The 26,258-nt window shown below is 40.8% G+C and overlaps 1 protein-coding gene across 4 annotated transcripts in view; it reads right to left on the bottom strand.

The window, feature by feature from the left end:
• Positions 1–297: 297 nt before the first annotated feature.
• The window catches only part of c2cd3 (C2 domain containing 3 centriole elongation regulator), a 53,632-nt gene continuing 27,671 nt past the window's right edge, over positions 298–26,258 (bottom strand). The window contains exons 15-33 of one of the 4 annotated variants that reach the window (XM_023837060.2): positions 22,389–22,540; positions 21,894–22,137; positions 21,561–21,744; positions 21,292–21,475; positions 20,068–20,240; positions 19,854–19,989; positions 18,711–18,979; positions 18,542–18,622; positions 17,487–18,122; positions 12,447–12,770; positions 12,186–12,324; positions 10,611–10,675; positions 10,324–10,529; positions 10,078–10,208; positions 5,798–5,941; positions 5,523–5,713; positions 4,460–5,126; positions 4,215–4,323; positions 298–657 (exon numbers count right to left, since the gene is read on the bottom strand). In XM_023837060.2, coding sequence (XP_023692828.2) covers positions 523–657; positions 4,215–4,323; positions 4,460–5,126; positions 5,523–5,713; positions 5,798–5,941; positions 10,078–10,208; positions 10,324–10,529; positions 10,611–10,675; positions 12,186–12,324; positions 12,447–12,770; positions 17,487–18,122; positions 18,542–18,622; positions 18,711–18,979; positions 19,854–19,989; positions 20,068–20,240; positions 21,292–21,475; positions 21,561–21,744; positions 21,894–22,137; positions 22,389–22,540 — 4,170 coding nt within the window. In that variant the 3' untranslated portion in view covers positions 298–522. Of the gene's footprint in view, positions 658–4,214; positions 4,324–4,459; positions 5,127–5,522; positions 5,714–5,797; positions 5,942–10,077; positions 10,209–10,323; positions 10,530–10,610; positions 10,676–12,185; positions 12,325–12,446; positions 12,771–17,486; positions 18,123–18,541; positions 18,623–18,710; positions 18,980–19,853; positions 19,990–20,067; positions 20,241–21,291; positions 21,476–21,560; positions 21,745–21,893; positions 22,138–22,388; positions 22,541–26,258 lie in introns of those variants that run through there. The other 3 variants (XM_023837062.2, XR_002841240.2, XM_023837064.2) reach the window with 3 other exon arrangements.

Genomic DNA, 26,258 nt, shown 5'->3' with positions numbered 1-26,258 from the left:
TGGAATCAAACTTTGATAGGTATTCTAGAAGCAACTCTTGTTATAGATAAATTTAAACTGATCTAACAGTTGCTTCTAAATTTGAAATACTCCCAAACCAGAACAAACAGGAGACCAAAATCAAAATACAACCTACTGGCACTTCAGAGCTACAGGAATAATATTATTTGCATAAGCAGAAGTTTTAGAGGTTTCCTGTAACAGAGAAAAGTTATCATGAGAAAACGGGTATTTCTGTAACACACAACAGTGCTACATTGCATCGGTAGCAGTTATAATAAACAAATACAATGTCGGTGAAAAATAAATCACACAAATTTATTTATTTATAAAAATGTACAACTTCAAAATAAAAATCTAGATATCCACAATCTTTACACTAAATTCAGCCCATTTACAGTTACACACCATACTCGGACACACCATACTCGGATGCTTAGATGTACTAGCCAAACTGTACAGAGGCGGCAGGGGGGGTTTCAGTCACTAAATATATTTTCTGGTGTGGAAAACAAACTAAAGTTATTTCAAGTCAGAAAACTTAGAAGCAAAAATCTTTGCAATTCTTTTTGTTTCCTCTTTCTTCAAAGATGATATATTGGGTCTTGGTCGTGGAGCCCTTCGGGAGGATATTCCTGGTCGAGCTGTCGTTTCTGCCTGTAACAAACATTGGTTTTTGACAGAATTGAGAGACTGTTGTCTCAGCCACTGAAATGAAGGTCTAATACACATTACTTTTACAGACCTCCCCCAGAACATTAAATAGCCCTCTTTTCACAGAAAACAGTACATTGAAATTTCAGATGATCAGCCTGTTGAGCTCTTTTGACGACAACCTCAGATGGAAAAAAAATATGGATTGTTAAAAAAGAGGCAGTTCTGAAACCTTTTTTCAGACCCTACTCCAGTCAAGGTACTTTTCATTTTACCACAAACTACTGGGGTGGGGCTTACAGTGATATCTTGCTGATTGACCACAACCACCAGCGTTAAGTTGGAAATTACATAAAAGTGCAAGGAAAACTGATAGAAGTAGTGGCGCAAAAATGAGCAGATGGAATTATTTTTATGTCTGAGTTAAATTAAATGTATTATTGAATACCTTTTTTGCTTCCATCTCTAGATTTCTGCATTGGAAAATTTGATCAATAAATGATATACTTCTGTCTAATATCACCAGTGCCAGCAGTGAAACTTGCCAGCATTTACTAGAGAAATAGCATTCATTTTTTTTAAATTCTATGGAAAACGAAAGATCGATCTGCTGCCCATATTTAATAATAAATGATAATCATGTTGCAGGCAGTAAAAATAAAACAAATAAAATGCCATGTCCTGCTTCGGGACAATACATTTAGAAACAATTTGTTAACCCTACGAGCTTTTTGCGTCTCCAATACTTATTTAGCATAAAAATTACAGGGCCTGTTGTGCAAATGTGGTTAGGAAGTACAAAAGTTCCTGGTTAAGATGAATCAGGAAGTAGATTCCTGAACTTCAGTGGGAAAGCAACTCTACATTGTGAGATACTCGTGCAGCCAGTCTTTCTGGGATGGCATAAAACAAGAAGAAACCCATAGGTAGTAAGACTGCTAGAGTAAGACTGATCAGAATCTACTGATTAGTATAAGCATAATAAATAAAATAAATTGGGAAAACTATGATCCTACCACCACCATGTTTGACCATTGGGCCCATGTTGCTGATAAAATTACACGATTGTCCAAAGACTAGAGATGCTCCCATTGATCAGCCGATTTAAATCAGTTAATTTTCAGTCTTAATTGCTTGATCCACAGACTTTAATTTGCCCGATCTTAAATATGTATATTATATGATTTTGTGGATGATGTACAATATGTGCACTGATGGCTTAAAATATGTGCACGAAGTTTCAAACACTATGATGGAAGATTTGCAATTTGCAGCATATGTGCAAAAGAAGTTACTCACAGAGGATCATCTGCTAAAGCATCCTTCACCACGAACCTCATTAAACATTTGCGTCTTCACTGAGAGGAGTACGAGAAATTTAGGAGCGCCCGAGTTTATGTACGCTTTCCGTGTACGAGTGTGGAAAGTGAGTGATTGTTCAGTACAGCTCTGCCAACTATGGATAAGAGGAACAGGCGCTCTTCAAATATGCAGAGATGCTTATATTTCGCAAAATAATATATTATATATACATACACACACACACACACCCATTAGTTTCTTGGAAAAGCACAGGCATGTCACCAAATTCTGGCCCTTTTTTGTGGTAGTAAGTTGCTACTGTTACATATTGAAAACATTTATTTTATCCAATTTGAGATCCATTGTTAAAGCAAGCCTCTTAATTTTGCCATCTTGTTTTTCCAGAGCTCAGTTTCAGCCAGTTCTGATTCCAGTGATTGGCATTCGGTGATCAGCCCTAAAATCCCTGAGCAGAGCATCACCATAATGGTTTCAGAATTGAAACATACATAGTTTACAAACCTAACACAAATATCCCCATTAGTGCTGGGTAGGTATGACCAATACTTTCAATATCACAGTATTTCCAAAGATTCTGGTTTCACAGCATACCACAGTATCACAAGTTCAACCTTATCATGGCAGCAAGTGTTTATATCAATTAAGTACGTTTACAAATGTTTTTCCATTAGACTATCCTAAAAAATCATTCACATTTAGCTTGATAGTATAACCAACATGTCTTATTATGATATTAATGTATATTCAGCTTGATTGTTCTCTAACTTAAAGTAATAAATACATGTTGTAAGCAATTCATATATTTAAGTTCTCATCCTTGCATTAGAATATAGACCAGTTAATATTTTGATGGCATCTCATGTGGTAATGCTGTGTCATACATTTTAAATCTACTGCACACTGAATATTGAACTAAAGCTTTACATATAAAAAATTATATTTAATATCAAATTGTAATTCCAAAATCTGTCAGAAAAATCGCGATTAGATATTTTCCCCAAATCGTTCAACCCTATTATACGAGTAATACTATAATGCTGAACAGTTATATATTGAGAATTGTTGTTACAAGGAAGGGTACACACAGTTAACAGGGGTCCCATCTCAACACACTTTGCACAGCGATCCATAGCACTTCTAGCAGCAAACAATGTAATATAATATGCTGCCTGTTAAAGAGTTACAGCTGTTGTTTCAGTTACGCTGTGGTACAGAGGTACAGTGGTACCTCAGTTCTCAAACTCATTAGAACTCGAATTTCTTAAAAGTCGAACCAACCAGTTAGAAAAAAAATTACCTAGAGCTCGATCTGAATCTCAGGATTCAAACCATGAACGCCGACCTAAGATAACTTGGGTTTAGGTCAGGGGAAATGAGTCACGAGGCACGTCTCTCAGTGGAAATAAAGGGTAATGCTTCAGTATCAGCCTCGAATTCGCTGTGATAGCATTGTGCATGTTTACAGTAGCTGAATACATTTATTTAGACAGCAAAAATACATTTAGACAATGATAGTAACATTAATTATCATATAATAAAATACATTTAAAAATAAAGATTTCTTATGAATTATTTTAATACTAATAATAAACCATTAATACATTTAATTATAATAATATTGTCGTGCTGAGTGGGGATGGAACGGAGACAAAGGCGCAGACGTCAGGGTATCGGGGAATACGGAGTTTAATTACAGGTAAGGCAGGCAAAACGCAGACGGACAATACAATGACCGGACTGGGGAAACAAACTGAAACGCGGACGAAATACAAAGGACTAATGACAACAACCAGAAACAGCTGATCACATGGGGATTTCACAATGGGTTAACGAGGGGGGGGTGGCACACGGAAAGAGCGGACGATCGGGGCAGGACACATTGTTTGGATACATTTATTTTCTTACTTTACAAATTGCTGTTTTGATAAATGTGCTTAGATGTGTTTTGTACAGTATATGCTCTTCTTGTTTTATCCTGTTCATTTTGTGTTTAAATGCTACAGAAAACATATTTAGGTGTAATTTTTTGGTACCGAGAACCAATTAATTGGTTTTCCATTTTTTCTTATGGGGAAAATTCGATCAGAACTCGAACTTTTTACGATTCCATCCGGAGTTCTGAACGGATTAAGTTCGAGTTCTGAGGTACCACTGTATATGAAAAATTTGGACCACACAGGGAATTAGAACTGGAATAGCACTAATCCACAACTGAATACTTTGGAATGAGTACTTACTGTGTTAGAGTCAGATGATGGAAATACAGGGGCTAAGCATAATGCTCTCATGGAGGTCTCCATTTGTTCAGCTGTAAGGAAAAAATTTGGGATTTTACCAGGTTCAGGGCTAAGCATGTCATGTTAAGGAAGAAATAGAGGTAAACCCATGAATACCACACACAAGCAGTAAATCTTAAAGCTATCCCAGACAATAGGACACTGGATTAAATATTAAGTATGTGCACAATGAAGACTGAGGATACAGTTGGGTTTCTGGTTGACAGCCATCAGTCATGTGCATAAGATGTTTTGAGATGTGCAACACTGAGGTCTTCTCAAATTCTTCACTTCTGTCCACCATATATTTGCTATGAGTTTCCTCACTTTCTGAAGGCTGATCTAGCTGAAGGGTCTTGACGGCTGACAGCTCTTCTTCACGACCACCCTGTTGGATGCTGGACTCTAGGGCATTCTCTTGGTGGGCCACACTGAGCACTGCTTGTGGCGGGTCTTTTCCAGACTGCTCCTCTGGCAGTTCCAGACTACTTATGGAAGAGAGATCTGGATCAGATAAAAGGCTTGTCCAGGGACTAGTTTTGTCCGTCAGCGAGCTGATTTCATTTAGTTGTCTGGGTTCAATTACAGTCTCTTCATATTCTTCTTCTTCTACCTCTTCACTTACACTGGCCTGATCATCTTCCTCACCATTACTATGGACTTTCTCTACAGTCAAAGGGGCATCATCAGGTCCATCACTCTCCAGAAGAGGAGATGGGGAAGTGGAGGTTTCATCTTCAATGTGCTCAGGTGCATCCAAGAGTGGCAGTGCCTGGGTAGTTTCAGATTCTGCTTCGGGGAGAGACTGATTTTCAGTTAGGATGGGATCTCTAGGAATGCTGTGGGATCCCTGTGGACAACTTCCATGTAGATCTAGAGTAAAGGAAATATGGGACTTTAAATACAGAAACAAGATAATGACCCCAATCTCAATTCAGCTGACACTTTGAAAAAAATCAAATACACAACTCTCTATATGCAGTAAACCCTTTAATAATAAACCACTACATTGTGCTTAAATGTAAAAGGGCTTAATGTTTAGTAAGAACAAACAGTGAATAAAACAGGCACTCAAGCTGCACAACATTTCCAGAGTTGTCTGGTAAATGAATATGTATTTAAGTTCAGGGCAACCAGTGGAATGTGTACAATTCATACTTCAAGGCTCATAGAACGCATATGGTTATACAGCTTAATTATTTACTTTTATTTATCTACAGAGCAACAAAATATTTCAATGAAAAAAAAGATAATCCAAAAGGCTCTTACTGGTTATTAGGCTGTTAACCTTTCCAATGAGTCGGCTTGACTTAAGTAGGAGGTGGTCTGGTTCTCCCTCAGAGTCCCTGCACCTCTGCATTTGGGGCTGGTAGTCTGGCTCTGACTGGCTCTGGAAAGTGGGCGCGCAGACTTTGTGGCTGAAGTACCTCTGCATATCATCCAGCTCACTCAGATTTTTCCTGTGCACCACAACAAAAACAAATGTCACATTTAAACAAAGAAGAAAAAAAGCAGAAATTATATTCTCTTTCTGTAGGACATACCTGAGTGCTGAGAAGAGAAGAGAACTTGAGGGATGACAGTCTTCAGAACCAGCGTCATGTGTGACTCCCTCACCTGCTCTGAGGCTTTCATGAAACATACGGATGTTTGTGATATGCTCTTTATGGCGGTTGTCATAGCTGGACCTAAAGACAGCAAGCAGCCACTGGTTACAAATCCGATTATACTAATTTAAACAGACAGCTACAGATCAAAAACAACAGTATTTATAAATCCATAGATAAGATCTATCAAAGGGTTTTTGAGTTATCGCCTGGGTCTGCAGTGGCAGAGACAGCAGCAGCCATCTGTGTGTGTGTGTATGCATAGGGGTGTAACGAAATTTCATGCTACGAAATTTCACGATTCAGTTAAGTTTTGATACTCATCACAGTGTTTAAGCCGCGTTGCACTACATCACCAACTGCGCCTTTTATTGAATGCTTGTCGAATTCGGATAGGGGATGACATTTGGCATGATAGCTCCACTGTCAGACTATGTTGCATGCGAGTTTGACTTACTCATGCGAGTTTGACTTACACAAAAATGTTCTGAGAACTGAGTGAAAAATGATTGGTTCAGAGAGATAACCAATCATATTGTAGAGGAGGTAGCTCAAGACATAAGAAATTTACAAACGAGAGGGGGCCATTCGGCCCATGAAGCTCATTTGGGGAGAACTTAACTAATAGCTCAGAGTTGTTAAAATCTTATCTAGCTCTGTTGTAAAGGAACCCAGGGTTTTAGCTTCCGCTACACTAGCAGGAAGACTATTCCATACTCTAACTGCACGCTGTGTAAAGAAGTGCTTCCTCAAATTTGTTTGAAAATGTTCTCCCACTAATTTCCACTTATGGCCACGAGTTCTAGCATTTAAACTAATATTGAAATAGCCATTTGGCTGAACAGCATCCAGACCTGTTAGAATCTTATAGACCTGGATCATGTCCCCCCCCCCTTAGTCCCCTTTGCTCAAGGCTAAACAGATTCAGCTCAGCTAACCTCTCCTCATAAGACATTCCTCTAAGACCAGGAATCATTCTCATAGCCCTCCGTTGCACCTTTTCTAAGGCAGCAATACCCTTCTTAAAGTATGGTGACCAAACCTGTACACAATATTCCAGGTGGGGTCTTACCAAGGAATTATATAAATGTAACATCACCTCCCTTGACTTAAACTCCACACACCTAGAGATATAACCCAACATTCTATTGGCCTTTTTTATTGCTTCCCCACACTGGCGAGAGTGGGACATGGAAGCATCAACATACACACCGAGATCTTTCTCGTAATCAGCTACCTTTATTTCAGTGGAATCCATAAAATATCTGTACTTTAACATTTGCTAGAAATTTTGTGAAGTGTATCGAAACGTGAGCTGTGCATCATGAAGTGTATCGAATCCTGAGCTGAGTGCATACGTGTGTGTTTGTGTCCATGTATGTATGAAAAGGCGAGCGATTAACTATATCAACCTGCCACCTGTACCTGTAAGTCACCTGTACGCCAATATTACTTGTTGGTTTCTGGACAAAGAATAGATATACAAGTGAAAGAGCCAAGAGTAAAAAATACTTTGATTTGTTAATATTGTTCTTGTTGATTGTAACTAGTCCTGCATATATATTGTATATAAAACAGTTAATTTTTTTTGGCTTCCATCCTGTATATTGCACGATAAACCTGCATTGAAAAAAAAATTCTGGTGTTTGATTTTCAACCAATATCAGACGCGATTTAACATCGCCCGCACGAAAAAAAAAAAAGTCTGTGGCCCTTCCAGAACTACGTTTATACCATTAGGGTATTTGTTACTTACTGTAATGTCACAGAAACTTTTGGTCACAGCACAAAAGAGAAATAAATAGAATATAAATACAGTAGTCGTACTGTATCAGCGTTCTAAGACCTACTGCAGATAGCTGAAACTACGGAATCCTTATATAATGTGATTTTTGTGTACTTACCTATGGTAATTGATAAATTATGCACATTAAAACATTACCACCATTACAGTAATAACAAAGTACATTGTACATTATTATACAGTACTTTACAGTGAATGAAAGCGATTATGATGTTCTAGCCTTTATTTTCAAGAGACGGTAGAGAAATGAAAAAAATATGTATCAAGGGACAACTGAGCAATGAAAATTATGCCTTTTCTACCCATCAAAGGACGTAGGAACAATGAAAAAACAAAGTATTACACATTTTACAATTTTTTTCCCAGTTCACAGATAATTGAAACTATGGATATAGAAACCACAGACACAGGAAGACTACTGTATTTAAATATTTTAAAAATATAAATAATATATATTGCATTTTCAGACAGGGACAATAAAACATACACCTATTGCTGGGGAAAGATTATGCAAATTGTCATATAAATAGAATGTGCAATAAATGAGTAAATATACTATCAGACCTACATATCACAACAAGGACTCACAGTATTCAGGTGAAAACACATTAACTTTCACATTTCCAGGTGTTCCATACAGTACTTCTAGAAATGAGTTAGTGACTTTCTATAAGTTAGTGAGTGTGGGGTGAATATGGCTCAGATGGCCGCACCAAAAGACAAGGTTGTCCAGGGAAAACAATGCTGTCATTTCCAATAGCAACAAAATTTAGCTCATCGGGATGGTAATATTCTCCAATTCGCATCTGTGCACCGGCATAAAAGTTCACAATCAGTCTGCCCCGAATAAAAAAGTGTGCACTGGATACAATTTGGGATGAACCCAGGTAACATCGTTTCCAACATCTTTCCAAAATCTGACCTATTAATGTAGAATAGTAAGTTAAATAATTTTGTTTTATTCATTTTGTATTATTTATTTAGGGAACAACTGGTGTTGTAAATGTTTTTGGGGGTCATTATGCTTCCAGGCAACAAGAGGGCATTTTTTTTTATCACACATCTGCTTCAATGCTAAGCTGCTGTGTGCAAAAGCAAGCTCTCTTTTTTGTCTGTGAAAGGAGAAGAATCACCAACTCCTTGTTATGTTTATGTCAAATGGAGGAAGAATCTGTAAAACATTGCAAAGTTTTTTTTTTTGCTTTGCTATTTTTCTTTAAGTAAAACATATTATAGGCCTACAAGCAAGTGTGTAGCTTTACCTTGTTTAAGTCACACCTGCGCCTGCACCTCCTTCACCATGCCACATGACATCACCAACATACCAAAATACAACGCAGAGTGCCACAACAGGAGGGTCCCAGGCCTGCCCTGCCCACTGGAGTTATCGAGACGGAAGCAGCACACGTCCAGGGTTGCATTAATACATAATTATTAGTAGCAGACATCCCACCTTAGGGATATTGATTTCAGGGATGCAGATGAGGTGCATCTGGGAGGGCAGGGGTGCTGACTAGTGCTTGGCTGGTATTATGGTAATACTGTATATCTATATTGCTGACTGGGGTATGGGTGAGTGGGGAGGCAAAATTTGATGACCAGGGCTAGAAAGTGATGGAAAAATTTGAGGCGAGATTGCCAGCTAATTTTACCACCGCTGAACAGCAGAATGACAGATGTCCAGGACACTGCACATCATTTGTGGGGGTCAGGGAGCTGCTATGGGAAATTCTCCGCAAAGCCTCGCATGAGTTGGAGGCATGTCCAACGATGCATAGCACTGCATTGAATCACACTGCATCGTAACAGAGGTGAATAGAATCATATCGCAATATTAGTTGATTCATATGTATGGGAAGAGATAAGTCTCAATGTTACTGACAAATGCATGTAGCAGGATCCATGCGTAACAGACACAAATGTGTTTTACTACCCACACACAAATATCTCTCAACACGCATCTTATAAATCTTAATTTGAAGAATGCAGGATGATTTGTACGTTCATATTTTTGCGACATATTTTCCAACGTACAACCAGTTTATGAATACATATGCATTTGTGCATCATGTTGCATGCCTGAACGGAGCGACGTATTTTTGAGACTTTCGTCAAACTGTTTTGAAGCCTGATCCACGAACACAAAGCTAATGATCTAAGCGTACTGTAGCTGCGGCCTGCAGGATACCACTAGGTGTGTCACCACCTAATGGAGCAGTGCTGGGCAGTATACCCCTTTTAACTTCACATACAGTGTAGATTTTTTCACATACTGACACACTGTGGCATAGCTGAAACAACAGCTGTAACACTTCAATTGACAGCAAATGAAGTAATATTGTTTGCACCAGAAGATCTAAAAAAAAAACACAGTTCCCTCTAGCATTGAGTGCTTCTGTAGGAGAATTCTTACCTTCCAGAGAATATTTCCTCTAGCTGCTCTGTGGATGTACTGATCCTCTGCTCAGAGTAGCGACTGATGTGTGTGGGGAAGGCGTTGTAAATGGCTGAGGTGCAGTATAATGGCGACACCTCAGACAGGGCCTGCCACAGAAAAATAGGCCATGTATGTTAGTATGCAATACTATACCAAGTTCTTAAATGCCCCTCTAAAACATGCCAAAACATGTTCCTTTCACTGCACTGCTTGGACACTCACAGCCGAGTCTTTCAGGGTATCCTCTTTAGCCAACTGCCTCTGACCCCGTAGATCCTGAACATTCTCCAGGGGTGAGATGGATACCTTCAGCTGTCCCTGGCACTGGCCACTGAAGTCTGTGATGTTGTACCATCCACACACGGACTGGAAGCCCGCCAGGAGAGGTGAGAGGTCTATGGAAGCAAACCCAATCACCCTCTCCAAATCTGCAGAAAGACAGGATGATAAGGCTCACTAGAAAGCTCAGTGTGAAACACACCGCAGGGAGCATGATGCTGCTGAATTACCTCCTTTGTGCCAAATTTTGAAAACAAGTGTCTGCTGTGGATCCACCAAAATCTGCTTTAGAAGTCTGCAGTAAGAAGAGAAAAAAAAACTGAAAAACCAGATTCTCAATCTGGAGACAAACTGAAATTACTTGCATTGTACTTTTCATCAGGAATCTCACAACACAATTGTAGATACTTTAAAACAGTGGTATTGAAACTGTATTTTGACAGCCCCCCCCCCCCCAGGTCTGACTTATCTGTCCTGATCCTCCCCCCCCCCCCCACATACACAACTGTATTGCAGATATGCATTCTCATATATTTTGTTTCTACTTATTTAAGGTCTTGCGTTACCATCACTACTAGCAGCTATGAATTTCTCTATGGTTCATCCAAGTATGTCAGTATTAACTGAGCAACTTTCCCACCATAAACTTATAAACTTAGTCACACCGGTTTGATGTATTCAATACATGCTGTCTGTCAGATTTACACATTTTAATTATTTTAATTCGTCAGCATCATATAATGTGCATAAGAATATGTGATAACATTATTTTGAATACTTCTGAATGTTGCAATTTCAAAATACAAACAGTCCCCTGGTTAGGAACGGTTGACTTATGGACAACTCGTACTTACGGATCGCCATAAAGCCTATTATATTAAAAATTTGACTTAAAAAAAAAAAAAATACAATGGTTCATAATAATGAATGCACACACTATTTTGTGATTTCAATAAAACACTGTGCAGTTTGGGGTACAGTACAGACCCATACGTAGTTTTATTATTACTGTATTATCATTATTTTTATTATTTTTATTTTTTATTATTATTATTACTTTATGATATTTTGGATGTATTTGGATGTGTGTCTTAATTGATTTATATGCACTGAAATGCAAAACATTTTTATTTAGTAATAGCAAACTAAACTTAGCAAGCATTGCAATTTTAATGATTGTTCCTTTTTGAGATTATGTAGTATATGTTTCACAAAATCAGTTTAAAGTTTACCTCTGCTGCTTTTGCATGAGCTCCACATGCACTCTCAGTGACAATCATGATCATTCTTCCAACCAAATAGCAATTAAAGCATGGGTCTCTTCATTAGTCACATTATTATGATTTTGTTTTTTTTTACTTTGTTTATTGTTTTTGAATTCAAAACGCTAGATGTATTATTGTATTTCAGAGGCATGCTATTTGCATAACCAATTGACAATGACCACCCCAAAAGTGTACCACAGTAGGTTTGATACTTTGGGTACTGTAACTTTTGGTAATGGTACTGGAAAAGAGAGAGTACCAAAAGTACGGTCCATTTTGCAAAAAGTACCCTAATACTCTGCCAAGACAAACTTAAATAAGCAAATGAATAAATGCGATGATAAATGAATCTGTGGTTCAAATCCATAATAAAACTTTGCTGAGACGATTTAAGATATTTAAATAACAAGACACATGATTCACACACTGATATACAGCCTTATTAGCAGAGTTGACTAAAATGAACTCATCCATTTTCACAGGCATGCAGTGATACATCAGAAGGGTGTAACTCAGCTACAGGGTCTGGACAATGCTGACCTGCACTCGTGCCGGTGGTCCCACACAGGACAGTTACTGCTCTCCACAACAGGCGTGGTAACGAGGCTTGTGGCATCAGCGGTGGAATACGATACACAGCAACTGGGAGTCACACCAGTGTTGTCCGCTAGGGGGCAGCCTGCCAGAGACGAATGGGGAAATGACTGATCAAATAAAAGCAAAGGCTTACACACATAGCATGACTGGTGTAGCGTGGGCTGTTTCAGTGAGATGCTAGAGAGATGCTGTTCAGTACTATACCTTTAAGACTTAGATGCATGGCTCTCTCCACAGTGATGCTTGCAGTGAAGGTGTTCACAGTGTCTGCTAAGGCCTCAGGAGGAACTTCAGAGGTCACTTCAGGCTTCTCCTGGTGTCTAGGCGTGTGCGGTGTGGCTGGTAAATTATGGTGCTCTTCCTCTTCACTCCCTTCCCCTTGGTTACTGCTTTCATCTCCAGTTTCGACCACAGAGTCTGGCTCCTGAGGGTGTGAGGCGCCCTGGCCAGAGGACATTGTGCTGATGTGTACCCTGAGTGCAGCGCCTGACAGGTTGGCGGACGAGCGTCTGAAAAGGGGATAAACACCTGCAAAGCACATATTTGCACCATAAGAATTATTGTGTCCTCCAGTTCTAACCGAAACAACACAATGAAAAAAAATCAGTTTGCGTAAAGGTTTGTTAAAATTTCCTTTTCCATCCTCTCATAAATCACCTCTCAGGAGGATTACACTGCTGCAGTAGCTCCTAGCAACCCAGAAGAACAAACACAAATGGTAACATGGTATCCATGCTGATATGAAGAGTGATCATGGCACAGGAAGTTACCACTACAGGCTCACACCTCCAGGTCCAAAGCTGGCCGCCTGCTCTTTATACGAGTACAGAACCCAGCCATTCTACCTCCCCTCCCCCCAAGTACGTCCACAAAAATGTGGTTAGGTGAGCTGTTGACTCTAAATTGCCCATTATGTCTAATTAATGTGTGCTATTGGTGTTGCCTTGGGACAGTCTGGCATCTCCTCTAATGTCCCTGGCCCTGTGCCCTGTGTTTCCTGGGATAGGCTCCCAATTTGGCACAACCCTCCATGGACCAGGGGGTTAATAATGGATGCATTTTAGATTGATATTGTAAATACATAATTAATACTGATATTGACAAGATATCTACATGAGAAACTGAATAGGAGAGAATATGCACAAAAATATACATTTAATGTAAAACAGTGCAAAGATATTATACATAGCGCAAATAATAAACAAATAATTAAAAATAATCTTGCTGGTGCATGAAAACTCATTCCCTTCTACTCCTTCCACTTATGAAATCACTAGCAATAACACCAATATGCCATAGCACATTCTCATGGCAACTTTATTTTTTTAATAAAGGTGTTCATTGTTACACAATTAAGCCTACAGATCATTCATTGTTACACAAATAAGTCCACAGATTGTTCACATACCCAAGGCCCCTCCCCTGCCCCTCTTAAGTCAAGGTTTGTTGTTGATATGGAATATTACTTAGCACTGCATAACACATAAAGAATGTCATTAGGGCACTACGAAGATGATGTAACCTGAAGCTAATGTAAACCATGTAGAGTGTGACTTTGAAACCTTTACAGAAGGCAGACTAATTAACCAAAAGTATGAGTAAGCACTTTGTGTTAGTTTAGACATTTCTGTATCTTATATTAGCCTTGGTCATATGAATATGCACTTTAATTAGTTTCGTAGCTTATCACTACTCTGAAGGCCCAGAACAGTCAGGTCTCTGGCTAAGCATCTCGGAACCAGCTGAAGCTGCCAAAACTTGCTACTTTTTAATCAGCAAAACCAGGGAACGTTTTTGCTTTTCCACTGTAGTTCTGGGCATTTTGTTATAAATTTACAAAAACATTGGTTGAGCAATTCTGCTACAATTGTGTTTTCTAGAAGGTTCAACCAAAGAAATGACCAGCAGCCCTATCATATAAGAGGCGGGGAAGTAACTGGACACCAAACCATAAAAATAATGGTAGGGGGGTGGAGAATACCAGAGCCCCAGAAGGGGGGCACATTGTTAGCAATTGGTCCAGAAAGATGATGCTTGGGACATCCCCTGTGATGATGGTAAGAAAAGCGTATAAAAATCAGTATAATCCAGTATGTGACGCACTCCTGCAGGGTGTCCAGCCTTGGTTGTATCCTCATTGTTGCAATAAAGATTGAATATGAAGATTTACACAAGATTTACTGATTTGGCTCTAAGGGAATAACCATGATGCTGGGATATCCTGCATCCTGGGCAAGTCAAGTCACAAGAAGCTAGGGGTTCAACAGTACAAAAAATTCAAGGTGCAGATAAAAAAATATATAAATACAATAAATTATAATAAAATATAGATATGTATATAAGTGTATAAGTACAGTTCTAGGCAAAATATAAGAGGCACTCCGTGGCTAAAGGTGCAGACCGGAAGTACAGTGAGAATGATTGTGTTAGGAAATATGATACAAAAGGGAGATATATAATGTGCAAAATGAGCAATTGGTACAAACAAATGAGTCAAGATCAGTCGAGGTACCAAGTTGTGTCAGGAGAGGAGCAGGGTGGAGAATCAACGCTGTAAGGTACTTTTGAGCACACTGATAGTTCTGGGGAAGAAGCTGCTCCTTAGCAAAGGTATTGGGATTACGTACAGTAACCCACGTAGCACAGAATTAATAAGAGATGTTCACTCTCCTCCTGTTACTGTTATATTCTGAGCAGTTGTGATTGTTCAACTCTACCTAGCAGACATAGATATGAGGTGACTGAGGTGTGGATTGATTCTGATCGTGTATGGACTAATCATCCCGAGATTCAGATACGTCGTCCATGATTCACCCATAATATTATTGTGTCAAGGTTGAACTGCATAAACATGTTTTTTACTGATCACTTATATAACTTTTTTATATATATAACACTTGCCGACATCAAATTTGGTGAATAATATCAAATGACATTTTTCAAACACCCTTCAAAAACAAACATTTTTAGTATGCAGTGGTACCTCGGTTCTCGAACTTAATCCTTTCCGGACTCCGGATCGAATCCTAAAAAGTTTGAGTTCTGATCGAATTTTTCCCATAAGAAATAATGGAAAACCAATTAATTGGTTCCCGGCCCCCCAAAATGTTTTTTTTTTTTTTTTTAAGCATTTAAACACATAATGAACAGGATAAAACAAGAAGAGCATTTTTTTCTTAATGGCTTCCAAAACAATAAAGATCTTATCCCAACATTATCCCTGTCCTGCCCCGATGGTTTGCTCCTTCCGTGTGCCACGCCCCCTCGTTAACCTTGTGTGGGATCCCCATGTGATCAGCTGTTTCTGGTTGTTGTCATTAGTCCTCTGTATTAAGTCCGCGTTTCAGTTTATTTCCCCAGTCCGGTCCTTGGGTGCATTCGACTTGCTTACAGCGCCGGCTTAAAGCAACGCATTCTTATCCTGACGCAATGCATTACAGTTAGATGCACTGCAACCTCTCACCCGGCTGCACAAACTGGAACTGCCTCCGTGACGACACACCTTTGCCCTTATTGGCTGAAGAGTTTAGTTACACGCATGACATTTGTATCCCAGGCAGTTCCGATGCGTAATCTGCTATTTCTCCCTAATATCACGTAAAGCAGTGAGAACTGGTTTTCAGTTAATTTACCTGGTAAAATAAAGTTTAAATTAATGACATAAATCCTCTAATAGTACACGTAAGTTAGTGGTTTATTTATTGTTAGTTACTGTAATGTTGCACTGCTTTATTTGGTTAATTGTCCAGTCTGTGAAGAAGGCATTCAAGTAAGAATTGCATTGTAGTATGACTCATTTCCTGGCGTGTACAATTTATATTAGGTCGGTGTTCACAGTTCGACTTCTGATATTCAGATCGAGTTCTAGGTCAAACTGGTTTGTTCGACTTTCAAGAAATTCGAGTTCTAGTGAGTTCGAGAACCGAGGTACCACTGTATTTAGTTTTGACCCAGCACATCTGGTTTTTCTGTGATGTCGACTTAACTTTTTTTCCCATATACAATGCATTGTATACCTAATAATGTCATTTTGATACCAGTCATATAAAATCACCAGTAACCTGTCAGACTAATTTTTTGTACAAACTAGTCAGCAGGGTTTACAGGCAGCTTGCAGGTATGTAAAGTTACAGGTACGCTGCTGCAGGTCCACTGACGCCGACCTTTGTATGTAGAACTGTGGTCTGCTTTCCGCTACTGTCACTCAGTACCGGAAGGCGGACCACAGTTAAGAAGGTTGCTAAAGGACAGTGTATTTGCAGCCAAAATGGTGACAGTGGAGAGGCAAGCCTGGGAGGAATTCCGCAAAGTCGTTGATGGATTTCTCGGAAACAAGAAGTCATCTGACTATGAGGTTCACGTCAAGGATATATGTCGTTTTCAAGATCTTGGATGTAGAATGAGTGTCAAGATGCATTTCCTAGACTCACACCTTGATTACTGTCAGCTGGTGTAATCATTCATATCTTTGCAGAAAATATCAAATAATATTTTTCTCTCTCTCAAATTCTGTTGTTTGTTGATAGACTGACAAACCTCTCAGTATCACATCCTCCTGAGCTGTTATCCACCAAATCATACAATGACTTATCTTTTTTTCACAGATTAAATTATGAGGATAAGACAACCAGTCTGTAATTGCATCTCGGGCAAAATGGCGATTGCACCTCTGCCTAAGACTACTTTAGTTAACTTGGCACATGTTCAACTCCTAGACCATGCAACCTTGACAGAAATTGCTCAACACTTTAGGTCTACTACCTGCAAGGTTGTTTAAAGATGTTTTAACTGTATGGCATCAGATGTACTACAAACAGTTAATTGTTCTCTTCAGTCAGGCCTTTTTCCAAGGGCCCTGAAAACCACAGTTATCAATCCTTTTCAAAAAAAGCCCAACCTACATGCCTCAGTAATAAGCAACTATAGACGTTTTTTACACGTTTCTTAGACTGTGTGGAAAACGATGGATCAGTGGACCAGCTTTAATTATGGTTTAAAAACATAACCCAAAACTGGACTCACTATATGTTACTTATTGTATTCTATCTTTTTTTTCTCCTTAATTTTTCCTTAACTTGTATGATCTTTATTGAGGCTGCTTTAAAAGGATCCAAACGTCGTACAGTGACAATAAAGATATCTTATCACATCACAGCCTGCACCCCTCATCACCTAATTTACGTCACTCACCCTGTGTGCAGAACATATTGGAAATGACCTTAACAATTAAAAACTGCTACTCACCTGTGATGGTTCGATTTTTCTGTCCACTCCTGGCCAGTGAAGAGAGCTCCACATAGGCTGAGCCAATCAGCCGGTCTGTGCCATGGGGGCGGGGCTTCTTATGCTTGCTAAATGCCACCCACACCTGCAGCTCCAGCCTCTCTTCCTGCAGGTACCAGCGCAAAGCAGGGGTGACCCTGAGCTCCACTGGCCTGCCACTCCCAAACGCTGCAGTGGCCACAGTGCTCCCCCTGGGCTCCTCCTCCAGGGAAGGATGCTGCAGTGAGGAGCAGACAGCTTTGCCTTCGTACAGTTTGTAACGGACGTAGCAGTAAGTAGACCTCTTCGGACTCTGGTGACCAGGCAGCTGAAGGCAGTGAAGGGGCAGCCACAACTTGGGCACGGAAATTGCCACAGACAAAATTGGTGCCCTTTCCTGCCACACCTCGCCTTCTCTTAGGTCATCTTCATCGTCATCTTCCTGCACCCCCTCCATATCCAGCTCCCAGCCCAGACCACGGGCAGCCTTGATTACCCGCTCTCTGTCTGAATGATGTGCAAAGTTGATTAATATCTCCAGCCCCCCGACTGCACTGCGGTGGGCCTGCAGTTTCTCTGAATCCTGGGGCAGGGAGAGACTGAACCAGCCACAAATTCCTGGAACACAGTAAACGAATGAGTCAAAAAGTATGACAAGTATACATTTAGTGGGAGGCAGTAAAAATTTAATGGGACTGGAAGCTGGGAGCTGTGTGATTCATAGCAATAATGCTGCTGAACACAACTTTTCAACATTACATGTTTCTGATGAGTCACTTATAGCAGGCCAGGTAGCCAGAGCTGTGGCTATGATGTAATGCCTATGCTTGTTCTCATGTTCCCTAAAGCTCTTAAATCCTATCAGCAGCTCCTTCACCTGTAACAAAGCTCAGCTCTGTCATATCGTATCATTTAGTCCAGGATGTGAGGTTTCCTCATTCTCATTCAAACTCTTTCAAAGATGACAGGGAATTCAACAGAAACAGTGTTACAGAAACATCAGCTTAATCAAGTGTGCCTGAAACGAGTCATCATACCTGTCCTTTTGCGTACCAGATCCGCCAAATGGACTGTCACGATCCCCAGTACAGTGTCCCTGGCAGCTGGGCCTTCTAGCACTAAGAAATCAACACATAATCAATAAATACCAGACAAGGGATGCAAAAAGTCCACCATGATACGCATTCCTGTCTTTTTATTACTTACTCCTGCGACTATGCCGATGGCGCAGGGTAAAGACAGCAGTCGCCCCATCCAGCAGCTCAGCTAGACTGCAAGTGCCCCCATGTGGCTTGTGGACCACTAAGTTGCATGGGAACTCGGAGTGATGCTCAAATTCAGGGCAGAACGACTGAGCTACCACACGCGTGCTCCGCCTCTCTCTCTCAGGCAGGAAGGAGATGTCCATGGTAACGTATGAGTTCACACCTGTGTCAGCATAATACTGGAAAGTGTCATCCATCTTTGCAACGGCCCTAATGGGACAGGAAGCAGGAGACAGAGTTGAACCCTTTTCTGTTGCAATATTAATATAATGATAATAATTATACATTTTATTTAAAAGGCGCCTTTCTAGCACCCAAGGACACGTACAATAAAGCATAGAACCATAAAATACAGAGAACATAGAATAAAACGAGTTTCATAAAAATAATTGTAATAATGATAAATTAAATAAACAGAAAATTAGAGAGAGCTAATTTGAAAAGATGGGTTTTTAGGGCAGATTTAAAAAGTGAAAGTGAGTTCCAGAGCCGTGGAGCAGAGCGACTGAAGGCTCTGTACCCCATGGTGGTAAGACGGGCAGAGTGAATAGAAGAAGATGATCTGAGGGTGCGGGAGGGGGTAGCAATGTGAAGGAGATCATGCAGGTTCGGAGGTGCCAGGTTGTGAATGGCCTTGATCATTAAGGGAAGGGTTTTGAATTCAATACGAAACTTGACCGGGAGCCAGTGAAGCTGCAGCAAGGTGGGTGTGATGCTGTGGAGGGATGGTGTCCTGGTAATAATCCGAGGGGCCGAGTTTTGAACGAGTTGTAATTTGTGAAGGGTTTTTTGGGGAAGACCTAGGAGGAGGGAATTACAATAATCCAACCGAGAGGAAACGAGACTATGATGAAGAATAACAGCAGCCTAGGGGGAGAGGGAGGGGCGAAGACGGTTGATATTACAGAGATGGAAATATGCAGAGCGGGTGACATTATTAACATGGGACTGAAAGGAGAGGGTACTATCAGACATGACACCCAGACTCAATCTGTGGAGAAGGGGAAACGGAGCAGAAGAAGATCAAAAATAGCCCACTGCCTTTAGTTTAGATTTGAAGCGAAATGACAAAGCAGAGTCTCACTGTGCTGCTGCCTGCAGTCCTGCCGCTCTTTGAACCTGAACCGCCAGCATCACCACCCGGGGGGCCACGGCCCCGCCCTTGGCACCCACTGCTCTCATTGGTCGATGCATGTAATGCACACATACATCCATCAGCCCTGGAAGAGATGTCATGTTACCAGAAGGCCATGGCTGATGGCCAGCAAGGGCCATAGGTAATGCCAGGCGTGTGTTACCTGAAGGCTGAGGCTGATGGCCAGCGAGGTTCTCAGTCCTTGGAACGAGAGGGAGGGAGAAGACCTGGGTGTCTGACTGCTCCTCTCTCTGCATGGTCACCATGGCGCACAGTTTGGCCAGAGGCAGCAAGCATTTAGCCACCAGCTGCTCCCTGACATTTGGGTAGTAATATCTGCCAAAGATATTGTACCATTTAAATGCCTGAATGTTTCACAGTTAAACTGCGCTTGAATTTTATAAAAGTAGAAATTGTTTTTGTGTTTTTGTAGTTAAATTTTGTGGTCTTTCAAGAGGAGCCTGGAACTCAGAATTAATGAACAAAGATTGATCCAGTGAAACCAGGAACATCTCTATTCAGGTCTGCAGTAAAATCTTTTTCTGAATACCTTACTACAGATTCATTATGGATGATTATGATGTCATTTAATGTATTTGAAAACTTTTTAAACCAGTTACTGTCATATACAAGTGAGGAAACAAAATACTAAAAATGCTGATTTTATTATTAAAACATCTATAACAGCGCTGAGATGTTACGCAGGCTTCAGTTGGCTTGTTTCACATTGGTCTGTTTTTGTTGCAGTACTGGTGCAGCTTGTGAACACACAGGTATCACATAATAGGCACTTGCCAGACTGTTCTGTCATTATAATAATAGTGTTAATAATTCACTTGTAACTGGGCATTCATTAGAAAGTCAGCTTAGCTGCACTTATGCCTAGTCGACTCCTAGACGGTACACATGCTTGTAATGTGCTATTTGCCTTTCTCGTGTGCAGCTTTGGACAGCATTGTCTGCTAAATGAAGGTTAACGCAAATGTAGTGTAATATCACGATTCGTGAGATACCTCTCAAATGTGAATTGTGGATACAATTATAACCGATACAATAAAATATCGCCATATCACCCACCAGTAGTATGTGGTGTAGATGAGGGATTACATGCTAAATGATTTTGTGAAGCCACAAAAAAAACTTTCCTGTCTGCCTTTTTTGGTGACCGGCTGATCTCAGAACCAGAGGTCTTATATACTGCTATTACGCTAAGCTGTTAGAAACTGACATTTGTTTATTGTTGGTAAGCTCTTGGGGCAATCATGTTGGGAAATGTGCCTTAAAAACAAACTTAATTTCAGTAAATTCTCCTTCAAGGCAACACACATAAGACTGCACTGTAATTTTTGCTACCCTCTGGTGGTCACAAACAGAATCACAACCTTACCTGCACCACACCTCAAATTGCATCCCCCCTCTAGCTTCTGGGCCCTGGCTGCAAAATGAGCCGAGCAGCAGCCTCTGAACTGGGATGGCTGAGGGGGCGACCAGCACGTGACTCTCAGTGTGATCGAACACAGGATCAGGAATGAAGAGCGTGGTGGCAGTTCGGAACATTCTCAGACACATTCCTATGAAAGGGACGAAAAACAGACTCACTAAATCACTGACCATTTAGCCTCACAGACAAGCCCTTAGCAGAACCATAAACCATACCACTCTCAGGAAAACTCAGATCCATATCCCAAACGGCGTCCTCTCTCTGAGCAGGAAAGCAGTACTGCACGTAACAGTCGGCCTCCCCCCACACAGTGGCCTGCAGAGGCATCAGCCCTTTCACTCGCTGGACCCTGACCTCAAACACATGCTCCATCATATCATGTGAGTTACTCACTTTCACCTGCAGGGACAGATTTTATTACAGTGTTAAGGCTACCTCTGCTTCCATTTGCATTATGGCAGCACTATTGCACAGTACAAAATTGCAAATTGCTTTTACACACATTTGCATCAGTATTAAAATGATTAGAAACTTATCAAGCTAAAAACCTTTGATTCTGGCTGTGGAGTTGGATCCAGTAGGTGGGGTGGCCTTATGGGGTGGGATACTGAGTAGAGCTCAGTATCCTTTATTCGCTGCAATGTGGCTATTTGCTCTGCCAGTCCCATTGCCAGAAGGACCCGCAGGTGACCATGGCAACTGCCTGAGGAAATATCCAGCACAGGCATGTAGCTGTCTACCCCCACTACGGGGTACTGTGCCTGTAGGAGGAGTTGGGAGATCTTTGGGTCTCTGGGGAGGAGGACAGGTCAAAACATGAGGATATAAAAATATAATTTGATATAAAAAGGTGATATGAGGTAGAAGGTGATATCTCAACATCAAGCTCAAAACAGAACCACTCATCAGAGATACCAATAACAAATCAACAAGTGTTTTAAATACAAGAGTTAACAAGAAAACCCTTCGTTTTTATTTTTACATATACATTTACTGGTTAATCAGCCATACACTAACCGTGCTCAGAGCTATTCCATTCCTACCTGAAGGACATATAGAACTGATGCAGAGGCAGTTTGACTAATCCGAGGGGCCGATCCTGCTCTGAGCCTCCTCTTTTCTGCCATACCTCAATCACCATCATGTTGTTTTTCAATCTCTCCAGCAGCTTGGAGGTCAGACAAACTGGGGCCACCTGAAATGTATACAGGATGCAAAAAATTATGCTCCAATCTTACCACCCACTAGTCTTGTGTTCATAGCAGCATAAGAATGCATTAAGTTTTACCTACGGCTTACAGCAGCCCCGGGCAAAACCGGGCCAAAGGAGCTAGTTTTATAGGCCTGTCCAATCATTCATTCAATTTCATGTAACTATTTTTGCCCACAAATCTTTCTTTAAAATTAATAATAAATTTATAACTGAAACATTAAAAATGCACAAGTTCTACTGAATTCTGAAAATGTTTTTAAAAAAAGGGAAAAGGAAAATCTCGCAAGCCTAATATTGTGGGTGTCATGGGACATTGAAATAACATGAAAAATGGCCCCTGCTGACAATGTGAAGCTTGGATTCAGCCCCCCCACAGAAAATAATTGCCCAGACCTGGCTTTACAACTAGGACTGTCACTATCAATTATGTCAATAATTGAGTAATCTACCAATAAATCTGTTGATTCATCAAGTAATTATAATATATTATAATATAATATAATATATGATATAATATAATATAATATGCATTACAATTGGTGTAAAGTCAGTCACACAACCAGAAAATTTACACCCTCCAATTTACTTAAGTAAATTACTTAAACTCAAAGTGCCGGTGTGCAGTGGCGCTACTGACTGTGCGACTGTACAACCCTGACATGGTTGCACGATGTGCTGTGTTAAAGGGTCAGTTCACCCCAAAATTGAAAGAAAAGACATTTTAAAGGGGCTTCGGTGCCATCTATTAATCTAGGTTGTTCTCCTGGGTGTTGCCTAGTTTTGGAGATAACGGCTGTAGAAACGTCGGGCTTCTCTTGAATATAATGGGAGTGAATGGTATTCTTTCTGTGGTAATTAAAGCGCCAGAAAAATACGTTTGAAAAATCCAACAGCAATCATGGCCTGGTTATTGAAGATAATCCCCAGACTTTGCAGTGAGCAATATATGAACTACCGCACTCCACACATGAATCGTTTCAGTGCGCAGAAGGTATCGCCGGGGTGCTCATGTCTTCTGCGCAGTGATACAATTGGTGTGTGAAGTTGGGTAGAAGAAAACAGTTCCTAGATTAAATTTGCTTACGCAGTAGTAATTGTATCACTGGAGTAGTAATATATTGATTGATAATGCCTTTTATCATTAGTTACGTAGATAGATAAGTTTAAATAGACAATAATGTGGGGGTTTGGAATGGATTAAATTCATTTAGATTATTTCTTATAGGGGAATTTGACTTGGAACTCAACCAAATTGCAACTCAACCAGCCTTCTGTAAGGAATTAAGTTCATGTTCCAAGGTACCACTGTATACTGTAAACAATTACTCGATGAATCGTCAGATTACTTGATTACTGATATAATTGATAGTGACAGCCATAGACACAGAATTAAGAATACTATATAATATCCATAAGCGAGCAACTAAGAAACAAATTAAATGAACCATTTGAGATGCTGCACCCTAAAACATGCAACGTATGCAGGTGGTGCTGTTGCTCCATACTTGTGTGTGTAGTGAGGATTAAAAGTTTTGTCCACCAGGGGGCAGTGCGAGAAAACCATCATGGTTGACTCCTTCATTTCCGGTCTTAACTTGTTCATACGAGGTTGAGAAGGGTCCAGCTGCAGACGCCTGTAGAGTGGAGCTCCACCGGAAATATGTCACCTCCACAGGAAACACGTGACCTCAACTCTGTGTTACAGCGAATAAACCCTAACCTTAACCCCAACTATAAACCTGACCGGAGCTCAACTTTACGCCCTTAAAGATCATGTGTTTCCTGTGGAGGTGACATATTTTGGGTGGAACTCAACTCTACAGGTGGACCCTCTTGACGAGGTTGCGGCATGAAATGTTTTACACTAGCTGCCTCCACATTAAATTGCTGATCTTGTAATACTGTAATACTTCTGCAGCATTCTTTTTATTCTAACCACTGCTCCACTTTATATTGGTATTTTGCTCTGTCACATATCACTTCACTACAGGGACGGATTACGCACCGGGCCAGCGGGGCCGCTGCCCAGGGGCCCTTGGGGTGCAGGGGGCCCGTGGGGCCCCTAGCCCAAAACAATTTGCAACGCTTATCAACAATGTATTTTCGTTTGTCTATTTTAGAGGGCCTACATTCTTTGATCCTCTGCCTACAAGGGCCCCTGACCCTATAGGGCCTCTGATGGAAACATGGAGGGAGGGCGTTTGGCTGCCAAGGGCCCTTGAATTGTGGTGGTTGTGGTGGTGGTGCTGGGGGGGGGGGTGTCTTAGCTTTCAGGGGGCCCCCGGCCCTGCTATAGGAACTTTAAAGGGAAATGGGTGCATGGGAGCCTACTTTTAGAAGGCCCTCTTAGGCCCTCCTATTATGGTCCTGGCTTCTGGCTACCAGGGGGTCCTAGGGAGGATGGGGGGCTTTGGGGGCTTTTAGAGGGCCCTCTGATTATGAGGGCCCTACTAGGAGGCCCTAGGGAGGACGGTGTAGTGTACCTTTAGAGGGCCATCTGATTACAAGGGCCCCTACCATGGGACCCCTGGCTTCTGGGGGGAGGGGGGCGTGTTAACAGCCTTACAGAAGGCCCTCTGACTAGGGAGCGGTAGCATGGTGGGATGGAGGCGGTTAACCTGCCCGCTGAGTGGCCCCCAGACCAGTGTAGCAGTGTAAGAGTTTGACCAGTGTAATCACTCCCAGGGCTGTAGTGGAGGTTAAATGCAAGTAAACACGGTTTACCCACCTCTGAAATTTCAGAATTAGAGTTTACCCACTTCTCAATTGATCTAAATACACATCATAGTATAGTTTATGCACAAAATGTGATCACAGAATTCGTAGTTCACCCACCTCTTATTTTACCACTATACCCCTGATCACTCCGTTCTGTAAGGGGATATGGTACACAGGTGGATTCTGGCATGGTTCAGCTGGACACGGTACACATGTAGTGTGATCACTAACCGTGCCCCAACATGGCTCTCACTTTTATAGACATTTCCATTTCTATTTCGAACTAGCACATTCTGGATTATTCTAACAAATAATGTTTGTTATGGTACGATCTGGTTGTGCTACGTTGCTACCTGTCTCTATAAACAGAGATGGGTAACCTGGTGCTAACATTAACGTGAGGTAATGGCATTAGGCTGTACTGATTATAATTTGAGATCCAACTTACTGTATCAACTTAAGCCACCTTCTTTTCACTTTTTCCGAGGTAAAAAGCGGCAAAAGATAGTTTTGTCAACATCATTCTGCTTTTACAACATGGTACGCCGCACTAGTTTGGACCCACAAGTGGCATGATGACGTAGCAACTAGCCATCCCAGACAATGCTGGCGGTTTTTTTTTTTTTAGGGGGGGGGGGGGGCCCTCACGAACGTTTTGCCCAGGGGCCCACACAACCCATAATCCGTCCCTGCTTCACTACCTCAGGCTGAATGTTGCAGTATATGTTGTTAGATATCTTTATATTATGGCTGCAAAATATTTTTAATAAAAATATTGCAATATTTATAAAGCAAAAGGAGTTTAAATTAGATCAATTTCTCACAAACACGTGTGATTTAAACAGGTAGGATAGAAAATGTTTATGATTGGCTCAGAAAGCGCACTTCAGATCTCATGCAAAATGGCGGCAGTAAAGTTTTAACTAATTTTAAACATATGCTAGATAATCTTGAACAGTCATTAAAATTGCAAAGCCTGCCA

This window comes from Paramormyrops kingsleyae, chromosome 17 (assembly GCF_048594095.1).
Source record: "Paramormyrops kingsleyae isolate MSU_618 chromosome 17, PKINGS_0.4, whole genome shotgun sequence".
Taxonomy (NCBI): domain Eukaryota; kingdom Metazoa; phylum Chordata; class Actinopteri; order Osteoglossiformes; family Mormyridae; genus Paramormyrops; species Paramormyrops kingsleyae.
This window is presented reverse-complemented; position numbering and strand designations above follow the sequence as displayed.